Source organism: Anser cygnoides, chromosome 27, assembly GCF_040182565.1.
Source record: "Anser cygnoides isolate HZ-2024a breed goose chromosome 27, Taihu_goose_T2T_genome, whole genome shotgun sequence".
In the NCBI taxonomy this organism is placed as follows: domain Eukaryota; kingdom Metazoa; phylum Chordata; class Aves; order Anseriformes; family Anatidae; genus Anser; species Anser cygnoides.
The window spans coordinates 1,171,155-1,185,955 of NC_089899.1; the positions used below are offsets into that span (position 1 = coordinate 1,171,155).

The window sequence follows — 14,801 nt, forward strand, 5'->3', positions numbered from 1 at the left end:
GGGCAGGCGGGTTGGCCACGGGGGCAGAAGGTGCCCGGCAGCAGAGGGGCACGGGAGGATTGATCTCCTGCTGAGCGCTCTCCGTCGGCCTGACGCAGCCAAACCCGTGGCGTTACCGCTCTGCGGAGTCACAACGAGTGCTGGGAGGGGAGAAGCCTGCCCCGGGCAGGTGCTGCTGCTCTCTGCGGCCGTGCAGAAACACCGAAGCGTCCTCCCCTCTTGCAGGAAGGAAGCCGGGGTGTGTGCGTGTGTTTATCTGCCGCCGGGCGATGTGATGGGGGCAGGAGGACGTGCACGAGACCTGGCTGTCCCCACCGTCCCGTGCTTCCCCTGCAGGCACCCCCCTGTCCTTCTCCAGGCGCAGATTTATTGAAAACATGAAGCTCGGAAGGGGGGTGCCCTCGCTGTGTCCCGCGTGTCACCCCGATCTGCACCACGTGCACCTTACTCCAGCACGCTTCGGCCTGGCTTCTTTCCAAACGCCTTACACGGCCGTCTGCCCGAGTGACATCTTCAAAGTTTGTTTTGGCTTTAAAAAAAAAAACTCCCGAGGACACCCTTCGTGTGCCTCGCAGCGACCCACTGCATCTTCTTTCCGTGCTGAGGGCTTCCAGTCGTTAATGACGTGCTTAGTTAATTATTCACCGGGGTGCAGGAGCCGGTTGTGAAGTCCCGCCAGGCGGAGCCGTCCCGCAGCACCGCCGTGGTCACACCGGGTCCCCCGGCACGTGCCGAGGTCCGGGCCTCAGCACCGGGCAAATCCCCACGGCTGCATTCGGCTCCATCTCCGCACAGCTCCTGCCCTGGTGCGAGCTCGTGGCTGCAGCTGGCAGCTGGAAATCGAAGGAGGGACGAGAGGAGCTGCGCGGTCACCAGCCCACAGCTCATCGTGGACAGCTCCTGGATCCTCCGGGGGTCCCACGCGGCGGTGGTGGCCAAGAAGGGAGCAGAAGAAGTTGCAGCTTTGGGTTTTGTTGCCATAAAACCGCCAGCTCCGTGCGACTGGCGCTGCTCTGCGCACTTGCACGAGGCAAGGCACGTGGGGGTCTCGCCGGGTGCCAGACTGCGGTGCTGAGCTGCGGGGCGCTGGTCGGCGCAGGAGCAAGGGAAGGCAGGTGCCTGCACCTTGTGGGCGCCGTGCCCGCCGAGCAAAGCTTCATTTCTGACTCACAGGTGTCGCTTTTCAAGGACTAAACCGACCGTAGTTCGATGCCACCGCCACACGGCAGCGTGCCCCCCGCTTCGCCGAGCGCGTCCCCGTGGCCGTGGGGCGCTGCGGGGCCGGCGCTGGGCTGCGCCTCTCGCCCCGGCACGGCGCTGCCGCGGGCCCACGAGTTCCCTTAAGGAGCCTGCCTCGGCTGATTCATCGGCCCTGTTCCATAAACAGGAAGCTGGAAAAGTACAAGCAGGTGATCTTGCGCTGTTGCAAACGCAAATTACAGCCCAGTGCTTGTTGTTGTTGTTTTTTTTTTTTTTTCCTTTCCTCCAGCTGCCTGCTGACTCCTTACCCAGGTGAAGAATTGTTTTATCAATGAGCTGCGGACTTTGCCATAACGAGGTCCGCCAAGTTCACGGTGCGGACGTAGGAACGGCGTGACGTGGAGGCAGCTCTTCCCCTTCCTAACGCTGCCTGCGCTGTTTTGGAGCGCCCCGAGATAACCGCTCAGCGCACGCTGCCGGGCGGCGGGGATTTATTGGGGCGTGCAAATGAACAGGGGATGGCCACGAGTAGCTGCTCGCAAGCCAGCTGCCTAACGAGCCAAACCTGCCTGCTTTTTCCAGGGGGTAATGACATGAGAATTGAGGGCAGCACCGCCGCAGCCGACGGCCGGGTCGGTGCCGGGGTCGCGGCAGGGCTGAGCACGACTGCTGGAGCGCGGCTCTGCAGCCCGCAGGAGCTCGGGGGCCGCAGCACTCGCTGCTGAAGGAGCCAGCTGTCTTCCAGATGAAGCCTTCCCACCTGGAGGTGCTGCTTCCTCCTGGAAAAGAGTCTTTTTCTCGCAGCGTCGCTGCTTAGGAATCGGGAGCAGGGGAGGAGGCTCCTTCCCCAGGGCCCATCCTGCCTCCTTCCAGTTCGCACAGCACCACGCCTCGCTGCAGCCGCGCGGCTCCCCGTGCCGCCCTGAGTAACGCCTTCCGGGCCTCGAGAGGCAGAGGTTCCCAAGTAACCCTGCTAATTCGGACAGTCGTCTAACGGCAGAGCGGGGGACGTGGCCGGGGCACCGTTGGTTCCGTGCAAACAGACAGCCGGGGGGGTTCTGCCCCCAGCGGGGCCGGGGTTCGCCGGGGTGCTTTCCTCCTGCCCCGTCCCACCTAGCAGCGTGCGGGCGGGGGTGCGTGGACAGAGGTGAGGCTGCTGCCCCCCCCTCCTGCTCCCCAGGTATTTGCTGCCCCCGGGGCTGTCGGGCAGGGACCTCTGCAGCCGCCCCGTGCAGACAGCGGCACGGGAGCGGTCTGAGAGCAGGAGCCCGGCTCGGCGCTGCAGCCCCCACCGCTGTCCCACGCCTCCGGCCGTGGCGGTGAATTAATCGGTGTCGTTATCACTCCGGTCCTGCAGACAAACTTCCCCCGGTGCTTCTTGTCCTTTCCTGGGAAGGCTCTGTAACCGCCTGGCATCTCCCTGCTGGGGCACCCTGCCTGGTGGCGGCAGGGACGCGGCCCCACCTTTGTTGCTCAAAGACTTTCTTACGCCGTTCTTTTCAGGAACGGTTTGCAAAGTTACAGATCAATAGCGCAGATCTGAGGCACTGGGTATCAAACGTTCCCTCTCCAAGCCTCGTGGCGCAGAGGAAACCCTGCCAGCAGCAGGGGCCGGGGCAGGACTGAGCGAGGCAGCAGTGAAATGCAAAGTGAGGGTGAGCACCCAGGGCGAGCACCGTCCCCGTCCTGCTGCCTGCCCGGCTCGCTGCAGTCATCACGTGGCAGGTTACCCCGGCTGGAAAATCTCTGTTGGTGTTTCCAGTCGCTTTCCTGAACGCCTCTGGCAGAACTTTCTGCAGAAAACGTTTCGTTTTTCCCCTCTCGTCGGCAAGTTTCTTTTTTCAATCCAAAAAAAAAAAAAAAAAGAGCCTGAAGAACGAGCGCTAAGCGTGCTGTTAAGAGGAAAGGAGAACTTGCAGCAAAATCAGGAAGCGTTCGGTTGCTGCCACCAGCTTAGAGCCCGCGGGAGCCTCCTGCACGTGGCCGCCGGGGTGAGGACGGGCGCGTGGTCCCGCGGTGCGCGGCTGTCGCGGCGCGATGCCAACCCCGCTCTCCCCTCCTGTTTTTTTTTTTGCAGTGTTCTCGCGTGCTGGGGCCTAGAGCCGATGGCAGACAATGTCAACAACTAACAACATAGCCCAGGCCCGCAAGCTGGTGGAGCAGCTCCGCATCGAGGCCGGCATCGAGAGGATCAAGGTGAGCGCGGCGGGCGGAGCAGCGCGGTGAGCCGGGCTGGCACGGGGCGGGAGGGATCCGTGCAAGGGCTTTGGGATTTCCCTGCGCGTGCTGCGCCGTGTCTCCAGCCCGGGTGTTGCAGCACGTCCAGCCGAGAGCCCTTCCTGCAGCACCGCTGGTACCCAGGAGGTGAGGTCACGGCACAGGGAGCTTCTCCTGGAGCCTGTGGCGTCAGGGGTGCCCGCACCACCCAGGGGCTGCAGGTTCCTGGAGGTGAAGGCACCAAAGCTGCAGGGACCAGAGCCAGCGAAGCCAAACTCCTGGGCTGGGTGCGTGCTTCTGTATGTTACAACCTCATTTCCCCACCGTTTTGCTCGATGTCTTCGCTGCCCTTTTACATCTTCTCTCGGAAAGTCTCTGCCTGCGCAGTTCCTTCTCAGCTGCTGCTGCTATTCCCTTTCCTTTCAAACGCAGAATGACAGAGGCACGCGCTCACTTCTGCTTTCAGGCATGTTTAGGGGCTAAAGTTAATTCAGTGCTGCAGTTGTCCTGGAGAGTGAACTGGGGTCTGTTCTCAGCCGTGCGCAGGCTCACCGGCAGCCTGCTCAAAGGAGCCCTGGGAATAAAGCTCCCCTGAGCACGGGGGGGCTGGAGCAGGGACGGTGCCGAGGGGCAGCACTGGGTCCTTCGGCAGTTCCCTCCCTATTCTGGGAACCTCCTGGGCGATCGTGAGCTCTGGGGAGCAGCTTTGCTGGGGACAAACAGCATGTGGGCAGCAGGGCCCAGGCGTTGTCAGTCCCTGGGCGCAGCTCCTGCACCCCCGGCTCGGGGGGACACCCCGAGGCGCTTGGGATGTGCAGAGGAACCGTGCCCGTGCCCCGGCCTCTGCTCTGCGTGCGGGGCTGCCGCTCGCTCCGGGGAGCAGCCCGAGGGAGGCAGGAGCAGGAGGCGAAAGCTGCCGGTGGAAGCTCCCTTGGCAGTGAGAAGTGCAGAAGAAACCCCCGTGCGCGGCGGTGAGAGGCACAGTAAAAACGAAACGCTGTAAAATATGTAGGTGTTAAATCCACCTGGTAGTTTTCATTTAATACCTCCCGGTCCAAGATGTTTTCTTTGACTTTCAGTCCCTGCTTCGTCTGCAGCAGCAGGTCCTCTGTCATCTGTGTGCAGGAGGAGCTGCTGCTGCTTTGAATATCTGTTTTCTTTTAAGCCAGCCTGAGGTTTTGTAGCTGTTTTTAGGGCCACCGGTTTCCAGACTCCGGCGAAGCACCCATCAGAGAGGCCATTTTAGGGAAGACAAAATAAATTACAGGTCTTCCCCGTCCGAGACGTTGCTGACTCTCCTCGGGATGAGTGTGTCTCCGCTCAGGATCCCAAAGTGTGCACGCCAGGGAGGAGGGAGGGCGTGTGTATACTTAGCGACCTTTGTAGCTGTGACTATCTTAAATGCTTTGCTGGGAAAGAACAACAGCGCTGGGACCGCAACACGCTGCTATTTAGGCTGCGCGGGGAAGACGGGCTGTCTGGGCGAGCTTTCAATAAAGTCCTAATCCGCAAACCCTGCTCCGAAGGGAGCGTGCCAGGCCAGGCAGCTCCCCGAACACGGCGTCAGACGAGTCCTCCTGCGCTGTCAGCCTTCCTCCAGCTGCTGCCTTCGATAGCTTGCAGCTGAAGTCAGCGCGACGTGTGCTTGCCTGCAGATAAATGAGCCAACGTGCTTCGGAGGCGAGGGGAAGGGGCTCCCTGCGAGCTGCTGGCGGGGCTTTGCCTGCAGCAATAGGGGTAGCACGAGTGCCCCGGCAGGAAGGTGGTGGTGTGCCTTCCTCCTCTCCCCAGTGCCTCCCAGTCTGTGCGCCCAGACCCGGAATGGTCCTGCCGGAGCCCGATGCTGCGGTCGAAATGTGATTTTCCTGCTCCCCAGCCCCAGCAGCCCACCCGTCTGCCGGGCACTTCTTAGTGACCACGTTTTGCTCGCCCTCTGGTTCATTTTCTCAGCCGAAGCTTTCAGCGCCGGGTGCAGGTTTCCAGGGCACTTGCTCTCGTAACAGGTTCATCCCTGCTCCCGGCAAGCTAATCTCTTTCTCCTTGCTTCGCTCTGAGATTAGGAGCAATTACTGTCTTATGTGAGTAATAGCTTTAATCTGGAGGCTTGACCTTGGCTCTGCAGAGCAGTTTTGCTGCTGGCTCCTGCAGGGGTTGATAAGCACCTTCAAGTGCAGGCCGGTAGCAGTTGGTGCTGGTTAGCACTTTAATCCTTACTGCTGCGCTAATATCTGGCAGCTCCCGCGAGCGCTCGCTGCAGGCTGCAGGGAAACCTCCCAGACGACACGACGAGAGGACGAAGCCCATCCCGTGCTGCCAGAGGTTGAGGGGTTTGCCCAAAGCTGCAGAAAACCGCGCTTTTGTCGCAAGCTTCCCCTCCTCGCTTGGCGCGCTCGGGTGCTGCCGAAAGGTTTAATAATTACGGCACCGAGCTGCCAAGTCCTGTTGGGCAGGTCGCATCGCTCTGCAGGCTGGTGAGCCTCGGTTGCGTGCCACCACGTCCTCGGCACGGTTGCAGGGCACAGGGGACCCCAGGGCGCAGGGGACCCCAGGGTGCAGCACACCCCCCAGGGCGCAGGGGACCCCAGGGCGCAGCGCACCCCCCAGGGCACAGCGGACCCCGGTGGGTGCCAGGCACGGCACCGGGGGGCTTGCAGGCAGGCAGCCGGTTGGGTGGCAGGCAGGGCAGACACGGCAGAGCCAAATCTGAGCACGGCGGATGCCCCTTGGGCCCCCAACACGAGGTTTTGCTGCAGCGAGAGGGGTGAGCAGCCGCCGAGAGCCCCCGCCGCGAAGCTCTGCCGTGGAGCCCCAAACGCTCCCATCTGGCAGACGCAGCGCGGTTGCGTGCATGTTTTGGGTTGGCCTCGTGTTCAACCAGCTATTAAGTTAATTAAAAAAATGGGTCTGCTGCGAGCCTCCAAAGCTGCCGGCACCTCCCTGCCTCGACTCCATCTGCGCCTCCCTCCCTCCCCGCTGCCGAAGCGTGCGGCCGCGCCGCTGCCCACCGCCGCGGCCTCTTCTGCCGGGCTGCTCTGGGCTCGCGGTTCCCAGAATACATCTTTGAACTAAAATAAGCAGAGCCTTAAGTAATAGCTTCTGATGGTTTCAAAACCTCCGTTTTTAACATCAGAGGACGGCCACTCCGAAGCAGGCGTTTTTGTTCTTTCTCTTTTATCCCAAGGCCTTTGAGAATCAGGACAGTAATCTCTCTTCTGCATCTCTCGCTCTCGGCTGGCAGCCTTTTTCCCAGGCTCATCGCTTAATTTATGTCAGACCTGAACACCCTTTTTCCATACCCATTTCCCCTTTCCATTTTCGACCGTCTCCGTGAAGTTTCTGTCGGCGAGAGCCGAGCGTTATGCCTCGCCGCGGAGCCCCGCGGAGTGCAGCGCCGTCCCCTCCTCGCGGCGCGCGCCCAGGCTTCACCTGGATCTCCTCGCTAACCTCCCGCTTCCTTCCATCGTTTAGGTCTCCAAAGCGTCCTCCGAGCTAATGAATTACTGCGAGCAACATGCCAGGAACGACCCGCTGCTGGTTGGAGTGCCCGCCTCGGAGAATCCCTTTAAGGACAAAAAGCCTTGTATCATCCTATAGCTTCCCTCGCTCGGGCGCGTGCGATCTCTCCGGCAGGGCGCCACCGTTCTGTACCGACTGAAACCAAGCCACAAACCTAAAACCGCGCCGAGGGGGTAAACACTAACGTCGGATTCACGTAGAACTTAAATCTCAAACAATTGCGAGTGCTTTAGAGACGGGTGTCTGCTCCTGGGCAGGTGCCGCGCTGAGAGGGGTCAAAATTTAAAAACAAAACAAAAAAAAAAAACAGGGTTTGGGGAGGGGGTGGGGGCGTTTTTAATAGGGACATTCAAAATTGGTACCGGGGTGGTGGAGGAAGCGGGGGTTTTTATTGCGTTTGCCAACGGGATGCAAGTGGGTGTCGGGACCTGGCCGTTAGGGGCGTTGAACAAAGGTCTAGGTGGGTCTGACCTGATTAGTTTCCAATTAGCACGCCGTTTCAAGAACCGCAGCCTGCTCGCTCCCTTTCTGGAGAGGGAACGGGGGAGAGGAGTCCAGGCGGGTGGCGATTTCCTAGAAAACTAGTACAAAAAAAAAAAAACAGAAACAACCAGCCCCAAATCACAACTCGAAAAAATTGCTGTTGCAAATGAGTAAATCGAGCGCTGGGGAGGGGGCACGGAGGCAGCGCGGGGGGCCCTGAGAGCCGGCGGCTCGCGGCGGGGAGCTCCCGGCATGGGAACCGCCGGGGTCGGGCTCCTCTGATCTCGTCGGGGTTTTGGGTTCCCTGTGGGGTTACCGCTGTTTTTTCCCAAACAGGACTGTACTGGGGGGCGGGGGGAGGGAAGGGGCTTCCCGCAGCGCAGTACCGCGCGAGAAACCTTTGGAACCGGCCTTTTGGAGATTCTCGATCCAAAACACTACAGCAGGCAGATTTACCGGTATTTCCCATCGCCCTTGCTCTTACCGAGAGCGGGAAGTGGAAGTACTTCCACCCAGCCCCGCTAGCTCGGGGAGATGAGGGTCAGGCTGTCGGGCAGTAGTGCAGCTCCCAGCCCTTGGCCACCTCGCCACGCCGTGTGAAGGGGGAGGTGGCTCGGCACGGCCCGGCACAGCTCAGCACGGCTCAGCACGGCTCGGCACGGCGCGGTGCGGCACGCGGGGAGGAGCGGGAACGCAGCGAGCAGCCCCCCTGGCCCTCGGGGACAGGTCAGAGCTCAGGGAAGTCCCCACCGCGTCCCACAGCCACCCCGCTTCCCACGGTCACGGCGCCGTGGCTTTATCCGAGCCCAGCCTGTTTCTGCGGGGCAGAGCCCGGGGCTCCGTGGCAAGGAGGAGGAGGAGGAGGAAGGCTGATGCTCCTCTTGGTAGGCAGGGGCCCCGTTAGGTTTCCTAACCACGACACCGGTACCCATTCCCAGTTCAAGTGAGTGCAGGCACCCGATTCTGTGGTCTAAATAGTTTCAGATGCTGTTTGGGGAAGAGAAGGGAAAAAAAACAAACCCACACCTGCTGTGAAAGGCTGGGAGCTCCCCCGTTCCCCCAGGCTTCTTTTGGCTTTGGTTTGGGACGCCACGACCGCCCGCTGGGACGGAAAGCCCAAGGGAGGGGAGAGGAAGGAGCCCCTCGGTGTCTGCTCTGCTGCGGCTCGCCGGGAGGGAGGAGAAATGATGGTAACGCTGGGTGCTGCCGGCGTGCCGCCGTCGGGGTCACCGCGCCGCCGCGTTGGTGCCGGCTGGCGGGGAGGAGCGGAGTGGGGCCGGTGGTCCGGGGGGCCCCAGGAGGCTGCGGTGGCGGTGGCGGAGATGCTCCATTCACACTTCTTGGTTCCAGGTGTCGCCCTCGCTTTTTCAAGTGTGTGATCACTCTGCCTTTTTAAACAAAGTCGGGGTAAAAAAATAAAAAAAAAGGACAAAACGCGTTTTTAACACTAACACCAACCGCAGCACCTCCCGTGTTCGTCTCGCAGCCACGTCCCTGGTTTTTTTTTTTTTGCCGAACTGAGAACTCCAAACCCCCCGTCTTCCCCGCATTGCGGGTCCTCCCCATCCCACCGTGAGCGGTGCCGGAGGTGCACCCGGGGGAATTTCATTCGTTTCCCCCTGGCTGAGCGCGTCCCGGCCCTGCTCGCGCCTCCAGCCCGGCGCCGTGCTCGTGCTGCGTCCCACCGCGCGCCCGCAGCTCCGCGCCGGGCACCGGCCACCAGCAGCGAGGTGACCCCGAGGGCGGCTCCCCGGCACGGCCACGGGCAAAGCCTTTTTTTAATTTCAACCTCTCATCCAGCATCACTTCGAGCTCCCGAACGCCGCATCTGTAGCGGGAAGCGAGCGCCGTCCTGAGGGTTTTGCCGCAGCAGGGCTTTCTCTTCTCGAGGAGGGAATTTCCTCTGTCCTTAATCTAGTACAGTTCCAGCCTTATTTTTCTACTCCAGATCGCTGATTCTTCCTCTATGTTAGAGACCAGAGCATGGTGCTATAGCCGGTGGGCCAGGCCAGCGCCCGAGCTGCAGGGCAGCGAGCCAGCCCCGCGTCCTGTCCTGCCTCCGCGCAGCACCGCGCGGGCGGCCGAGGGGAGCGCAGGCGTCGGGCACGGCTGCTCCGTGCCCGGACCCGGCCCTGGGGTGCTCCCCGCACCCCGACACCCGGCGGGAGCGAGCCCCGCACCCGAACCCCTCCGCACCCACCCCACGCCACCCGGACCGGCTGCGGGTGCTCCGCCGGCGGGTCCGGGCAGCGGGTCGGGGTCGGGGTCGGGGAGCGTCCCCCCGGTGTCGCGTCCCTGCCGGGCACGCGTGGCCCCTGTGCGGAGCCGCGGTCCTGGCCGAACCCTGCCGCTGCTGTGCTGTGGGGCAGGCGGGGGGGGCTCGGGTCTGGTGCACGGCTGGGGATGGGAAATGGCCTCGGAGCTGGGGGGGCCGCCTGCACCCAGCGCAGAACCACCTCCTGTCCCTCCGGGGGGACAGCGGGGACAGGGGCGCCGTGCGCGGTGGCTGCACGGAGGGACGGAGGCTGCGGGGCCCGGCTGCAGTCGGAGGCTCGCGAGGGGGGAAAATCCTCAACTTTTTTCTTTTTTTCCTTTTTTTTTTTCTTTTTTTTTTTAATGTTTTTTCCTCGTCTGAGTAAATCGGTGATCATACTGTAGATGTTTTTTGTATAGCATAAATATAAGTGCAAATTACGGTAGTTGCTTGTACTTTGTTAGTGCATTTGCCAAAAAAAAAAAAAAAAACAAAGAAAGAAAAGAAAAAAAAGTTAAAAAGAAAAAAAAAAAAAGACACTTTTCAGGACTTTTTAAGTGCTCCAGAATGCTAAGGGGGGAGGAGGTGGTTGGTGCCTCTTTTGTGCTGCTGCTCAGGCGTCGGGCAGCCAGTGCCAGCTCAGCGCCGGCTCCACAAAGGCCTTTTTTTGGATGTAAACACATGCCCAAATCTGCCTGAAGTTTTCTTTTTAGCATGTGGTGAAGCTGCTGCCAAAAATAGAAAGGAGAGGGACCGGAGAATAAAAGGGAGAGAGGAAACGTAGCTTCTATTTAATTTTTTTTAAACCGGTCCCGTTTTCCTTGCCCTCCCCTCCCTGTCTCGGGGACCTTCCCAGGGCGCAGCCCCGAGCCCCGCACGGTGCCCGCGTGGCCCCACGGCTGCCAGGCGGCTCGCTGATGGTAACGGTGCTGCTGGTGCCGGTGCTGCCGGTGCCGATGCTGCCGGTGCCGGTGCCGGTGCCAGAGCCGGTGCCAGGCACGGTTTGGTGCCGAGCAGCCCGGCTGCAGATCACAGAGCTCGGGGCTGACCCCGCGGCGCCGCCGTCCCCCGAAATCGGCACCTTTGGTGCCCCCAGCAGAGCCCTCTTCCTCCGAGTGCTTAAAAAGTCACCTTTATTTAACAAAAAGTGAAAATAACGCATTTACTTCATCGAGAAGAAGCCACGCGTCTGATACTTTGCGCTCTTTAATTTTTCTCTCTGGTCTATTATTATTATTATTATTATTATTTGCCAAATTCTGATATTGTTGCCAAACGCAAATCAAGGTTTGTAAAGACTGTACTTAGGAAGTAATCGGTGTATGTAACGTAGGCTCCTCATAACGTCTGCATTTTTGGATCTCTGATTTTTATTTCTGGTGTGCCATAGACCAATTTCTTGCACAGTGTTTAATATTTCGTGGAATTGTTGTTAAGAAGTGAATTGATAACACAATAAAAAGGCTCACTTTTCATTTTGCCAGACCTCCTGCCCAGCCTGTCGTGCGGCGGTGCCGGGGGCGTGTGGTGTGGGCGCCGCGGGTGCCGCCGAGCAGGTCCTGGGGCTCGGCGGTGTTCCGGGAAGAGCCGGGCTCATTGGGGATGTCGTTGGTGTTGGGTAACGACCGGCCCTTCCTTCCTGCCGCTTTCTCTGGAGCTGCCTTCCACGAAGAGCCTTGCACCCCCTTTGGGCGCTTCCTCCATGTCCCCCTGCGTAAGGTCACCGGGCATTGCTTGGAAATCCTGACCCCGTGCCGGGCAGGATGGGACCGTCACCGGCGGGGCCGTGTGGGGTCTCCCCGCTCTCCCGCTGCGACCACCCGGCCTCCAGGAGCAGATCCCCGACCTCGCGCCTCGCCCCCAGCCGATCCCACAGGTCGTGGGGACAAGCGAGGGTCCCTTCCCGGTGGGGGTGCTCAGTTTTGGGGAGCAAAGAGCCCGGTTCCTCCTCCCCCCGTTCCGCAGGCCGGGGGACGCTGGCGGCCGCTCGGGGCCACCCTGGCGCAGGGCTGGGGCTCAGCAGGGCTCAGCGCCGCCCGCGTCCCGCTGAGCGAAACCGAGAGCGGCGGCTCTTCCCTTTTCAGCGAAAAGGAAGCGACCTCCGCCTGCTTCCCGGCACCTCCCGCCCGCCGCCGCTCTCCCAGCACCCGGCCTGGGGTCCGGGGCCGGCGCTGGCACCGCGGGACCTGCGCTGCCTTTCCTGGAAGGCAAACGAACGGCCTCCCGGGCGCTTTGGGGAAAGGCTTGGAGCAGCTCCTGCCCGCCCGGGCCAGGCAGGAATGCGTGCAGCGTGCGGGCAGACTGGAGCCACGCTTCCTCCGCGTGCCTGGAATAGTTGGGATGCTTCAGCGTCTGACCCCAGCGCCGGGCGGAGGGCGCCAGGGGCCAGGCAGCACCGCGAGCGCTGCTCGGGCTCGGCTGCGGCACCCCGGGGGTTTCGGGGCCCTTGGCACCGCTTGCGGGGGGGGGGGGGGATGCAGTGAGGGTGAAGGCACCCCGAAGGGCCTGGAGGGCCTCGGGGGTGCGGAGGGGATGTGATTTTGCGGCGTGTCCTCACCCTGTAGCAGCCCGGGGGGACCTGGCCTCGCCAGAGCCACCGGTGACCAAGTCGCAGCGGTGACAGCTCCTCCTGTCCCCTCCCGGAGCGGGGTCCCCGTGTCACTGCCCTGTGGCTGTGGAGCTGCGGCCTTCGCCCCGCTCCCCCACAATATGCTCAAACTCCCCCAAATTCCCTTAAAAAGCAGAGGCGAAACGCTGGAAACCTCAAAGCAAACCCGGGCAGCGCATGAAAGGCCCCCGGACCCTCCTGCCGCGGGCGCAGGATCCGGCACCGGCCGGGAGCCGCTGGTGGCACCGAGCTGGGAGCAGGGCTAAAAATAGCGCGCCGGGGCTATATTTAGCTCCCCTGCAGCTATAATTATCTGCCCTCGGCGGCGGGGCCAAGGAAGCTGCTGGCACCACGGGGGCAAAGCCCGCTCCTGCCGCAGGGACAAGGGGGGGGACTCGGGGACAGCCGGCTGCCACCGTGCCGTGGGGAGCCCCCGCGTGTCCCCAGTGGGGGGGGATCCCGCTCCGTCCCCATCCCTGGTGTGACGCAGGGGGGGGGGCTCCGTGCCGGCAGGGAGCCCGCGACGCAGCGGAACGGCGGCCGTGACGCCACGGGGAGGCTTCCTGCGCCAGCATCCGGCCCCCGCGCTGGGGGCTGCCGGCGCTGCCCTGGCTCCGGGCCTCAGTTTCCCCATCTGCAGCGCTGGTTTGCGGCCGGGGAGGGGGCGAGGAGGCTGGGGGGACGATGCCCCCGCGGCCACATCTTGGAGACGCCGCCGCAGGGATGTCCCTGGAGGTTCCCCAATGCGTCACCCTGCGGCGTTCGTGGGGCCGGGGGGCCCCGGGTGTGCAGGGGCGGCCGGGGACAGGGCCTGGGGACGGAGCCAGCCCGGTGCCTGCAGCCAGCGGCCGCCCAGCCCAGACTCATAAATCAGCCCAGCCCAGCCCAGGCCTCCGCGCGCGCCGGGCTCAGACGGAGCAGGGTCAGGCCCAGCCCTGTCTGGCCGCAGCCGCCCTTACCCAGAGCCAGGAAGGGGCCCGGCCCCCCGCCCTTTTTGCACATGCTGTGCCCCCCCCCCCCCCGAGCACCAAAACACCCCCGTGGCGAGGGCCCTCTGCATGCACAACGCATTGCAAAGACCCTTGCAACACCCACTCCAATTTCACCCCACCCTGCATGGGTGTGCAGAGCCCCCGAGCCCCCCGCGCACCCCTGGTGAGTGTGCCCCCAGCACATGCGCAAGCACACGCGCGCGCAAACGCTTCCCCTCCTCTTCCAGGAACCTCTCGCCGGCGTTCCCAGGCCGGGGGACGGATCCAGCCCCATCCTTGGCACTGTCCCCAGCCCCACCGGGGGGCCCGGGGTCAGCCCTTTCCCGTGGAAACTCCCCGGGGCGCGTGCTGGGATGGAGCGAGCCGCGGCCCCGGGGCTCGTCGCTGCTGGAAAAGTACCGGCCACGCGCTGTCCCCAACCTGGGCAATGGGGGGGCCGTGGGGACAGGTCACAGCTCCCCGCCACCATAAAGCGGGGGATGCGGCACCCCCGGTGCCACCAGGGATGGGGACAGGAGCGGCGTCGTGCCGCCCCGCACCGTGCACGCTGCAGACGGCTGCAGGCACATCCCCAAGGTGCGGCGGCGTGCGGCCCGTGCACCCACGTGTGCATGGCACCCGTCCTGCACCCCTGGAACCAGCAGCCCCCCCACCCACCCCCCTGAAGCACTCGGGGGGGACCCCAGCACCCCCTTCCCCAATGCTCAGGGACACAGCCGGCACCCGGCTGGATGCGGCCCCCGCTGCCGCGCAATTCCCGAGGGTGGCCGGGGCTGTAATTACCGCCCAGCGTGAGCGCTGCTGGCGTCACGCTGGCCCTGGCCGGCTCCCAGCGCCGGCGGCACACTGGCACCGGGTGCTGGGCTGGTGGGGAAGGTGTGTGGGCCTGACCCCACTGCTGTGGGGACACCGGGGGACACGGTGCTGGGGACACGGCTCGCGCCATCCAAACCAAAGCAGCCCAGGATCCCCGTTCCCAGAGCTGGGGGGGGGGGGGGTCTCAGGACGCCCAAAACCCTCCACGCCCCAAGGCAGCTCGGTGTCCCCCACCCGGGTGGCCTGGAGCAATGGGGATGGGGGCACGGGTCCAACCATGCACGGCCCCACAGCCCCCCACCCCCTTCCCCCACCCCCCTAAACCCAAACCCAAACCCCTCCAAAAGCAGAGGGTGGCAATGGGGGGGGGGGGGGGGGGGTGGTCTAGGGGTGCCCAGCAGCGTCTCTGTGTCCATGGGGGGGGCTTTTGGGGTGGGAACAGCGCGTGTGTGATCCCGGCTCCAGCACATATGCGTGTGTGGGGGCGGCTGCACGTGGGCTCCGGGGTGGGCTGCGGCTGCGGCTGGGGCTGGGGCTGCTCCGTGGGTGTCCTGCCCGGCGGGGGGGGGGGGCACTGGGGGCTGCCTGCTGCTCGCAGGGGGCTGCCGTGCAGGGTGCGGGTGCTGGGGGGGTGCTGGGGGGGCTCTTAACCCCCCCCCCCCCCCCCCCCCCAACACCCCCGGGACCTCGGTTCGGCTCTGCCTGACGCGCTCGG

The 14,801-nt window shown here is 63.3% G+C and overlaps 1 protein-coding gene across 2 annotated transcripts in view; it reads left to right on the forward strand.

Annotated features, from left to right (window-relative positions):
* The window catches only part of GNG7 (G protein subunit gamma 7), a 68,183-nt gene extending 57,028 nt beyond the window's left edge, over positions 1–11,155 (forward strand). For both annotated transcript variants that reach the window (XM_066984109.1, XM_013200083.3), the window contains exons 3-4: positions 3,278–3,396; positions 6,886–11,155. In XM_066984109.1, the coding sequence (XP_066840210.1) occupies positions 3,316–3,396; positions 6,886–7,011 (207 nt within the window). In that variant the 5' untranslated portion in view covers positions 3,278–3,315 and the 3' untranslated portion in view covers positions 7,012–11,155. The remainder of the gene's footprint in view (positions 1–3,277; positions 3,397–6,885) is intronic.
* The last annotated feature ends 3,646 nt before the right edge of the window (positions 11,156–14,801 follow it).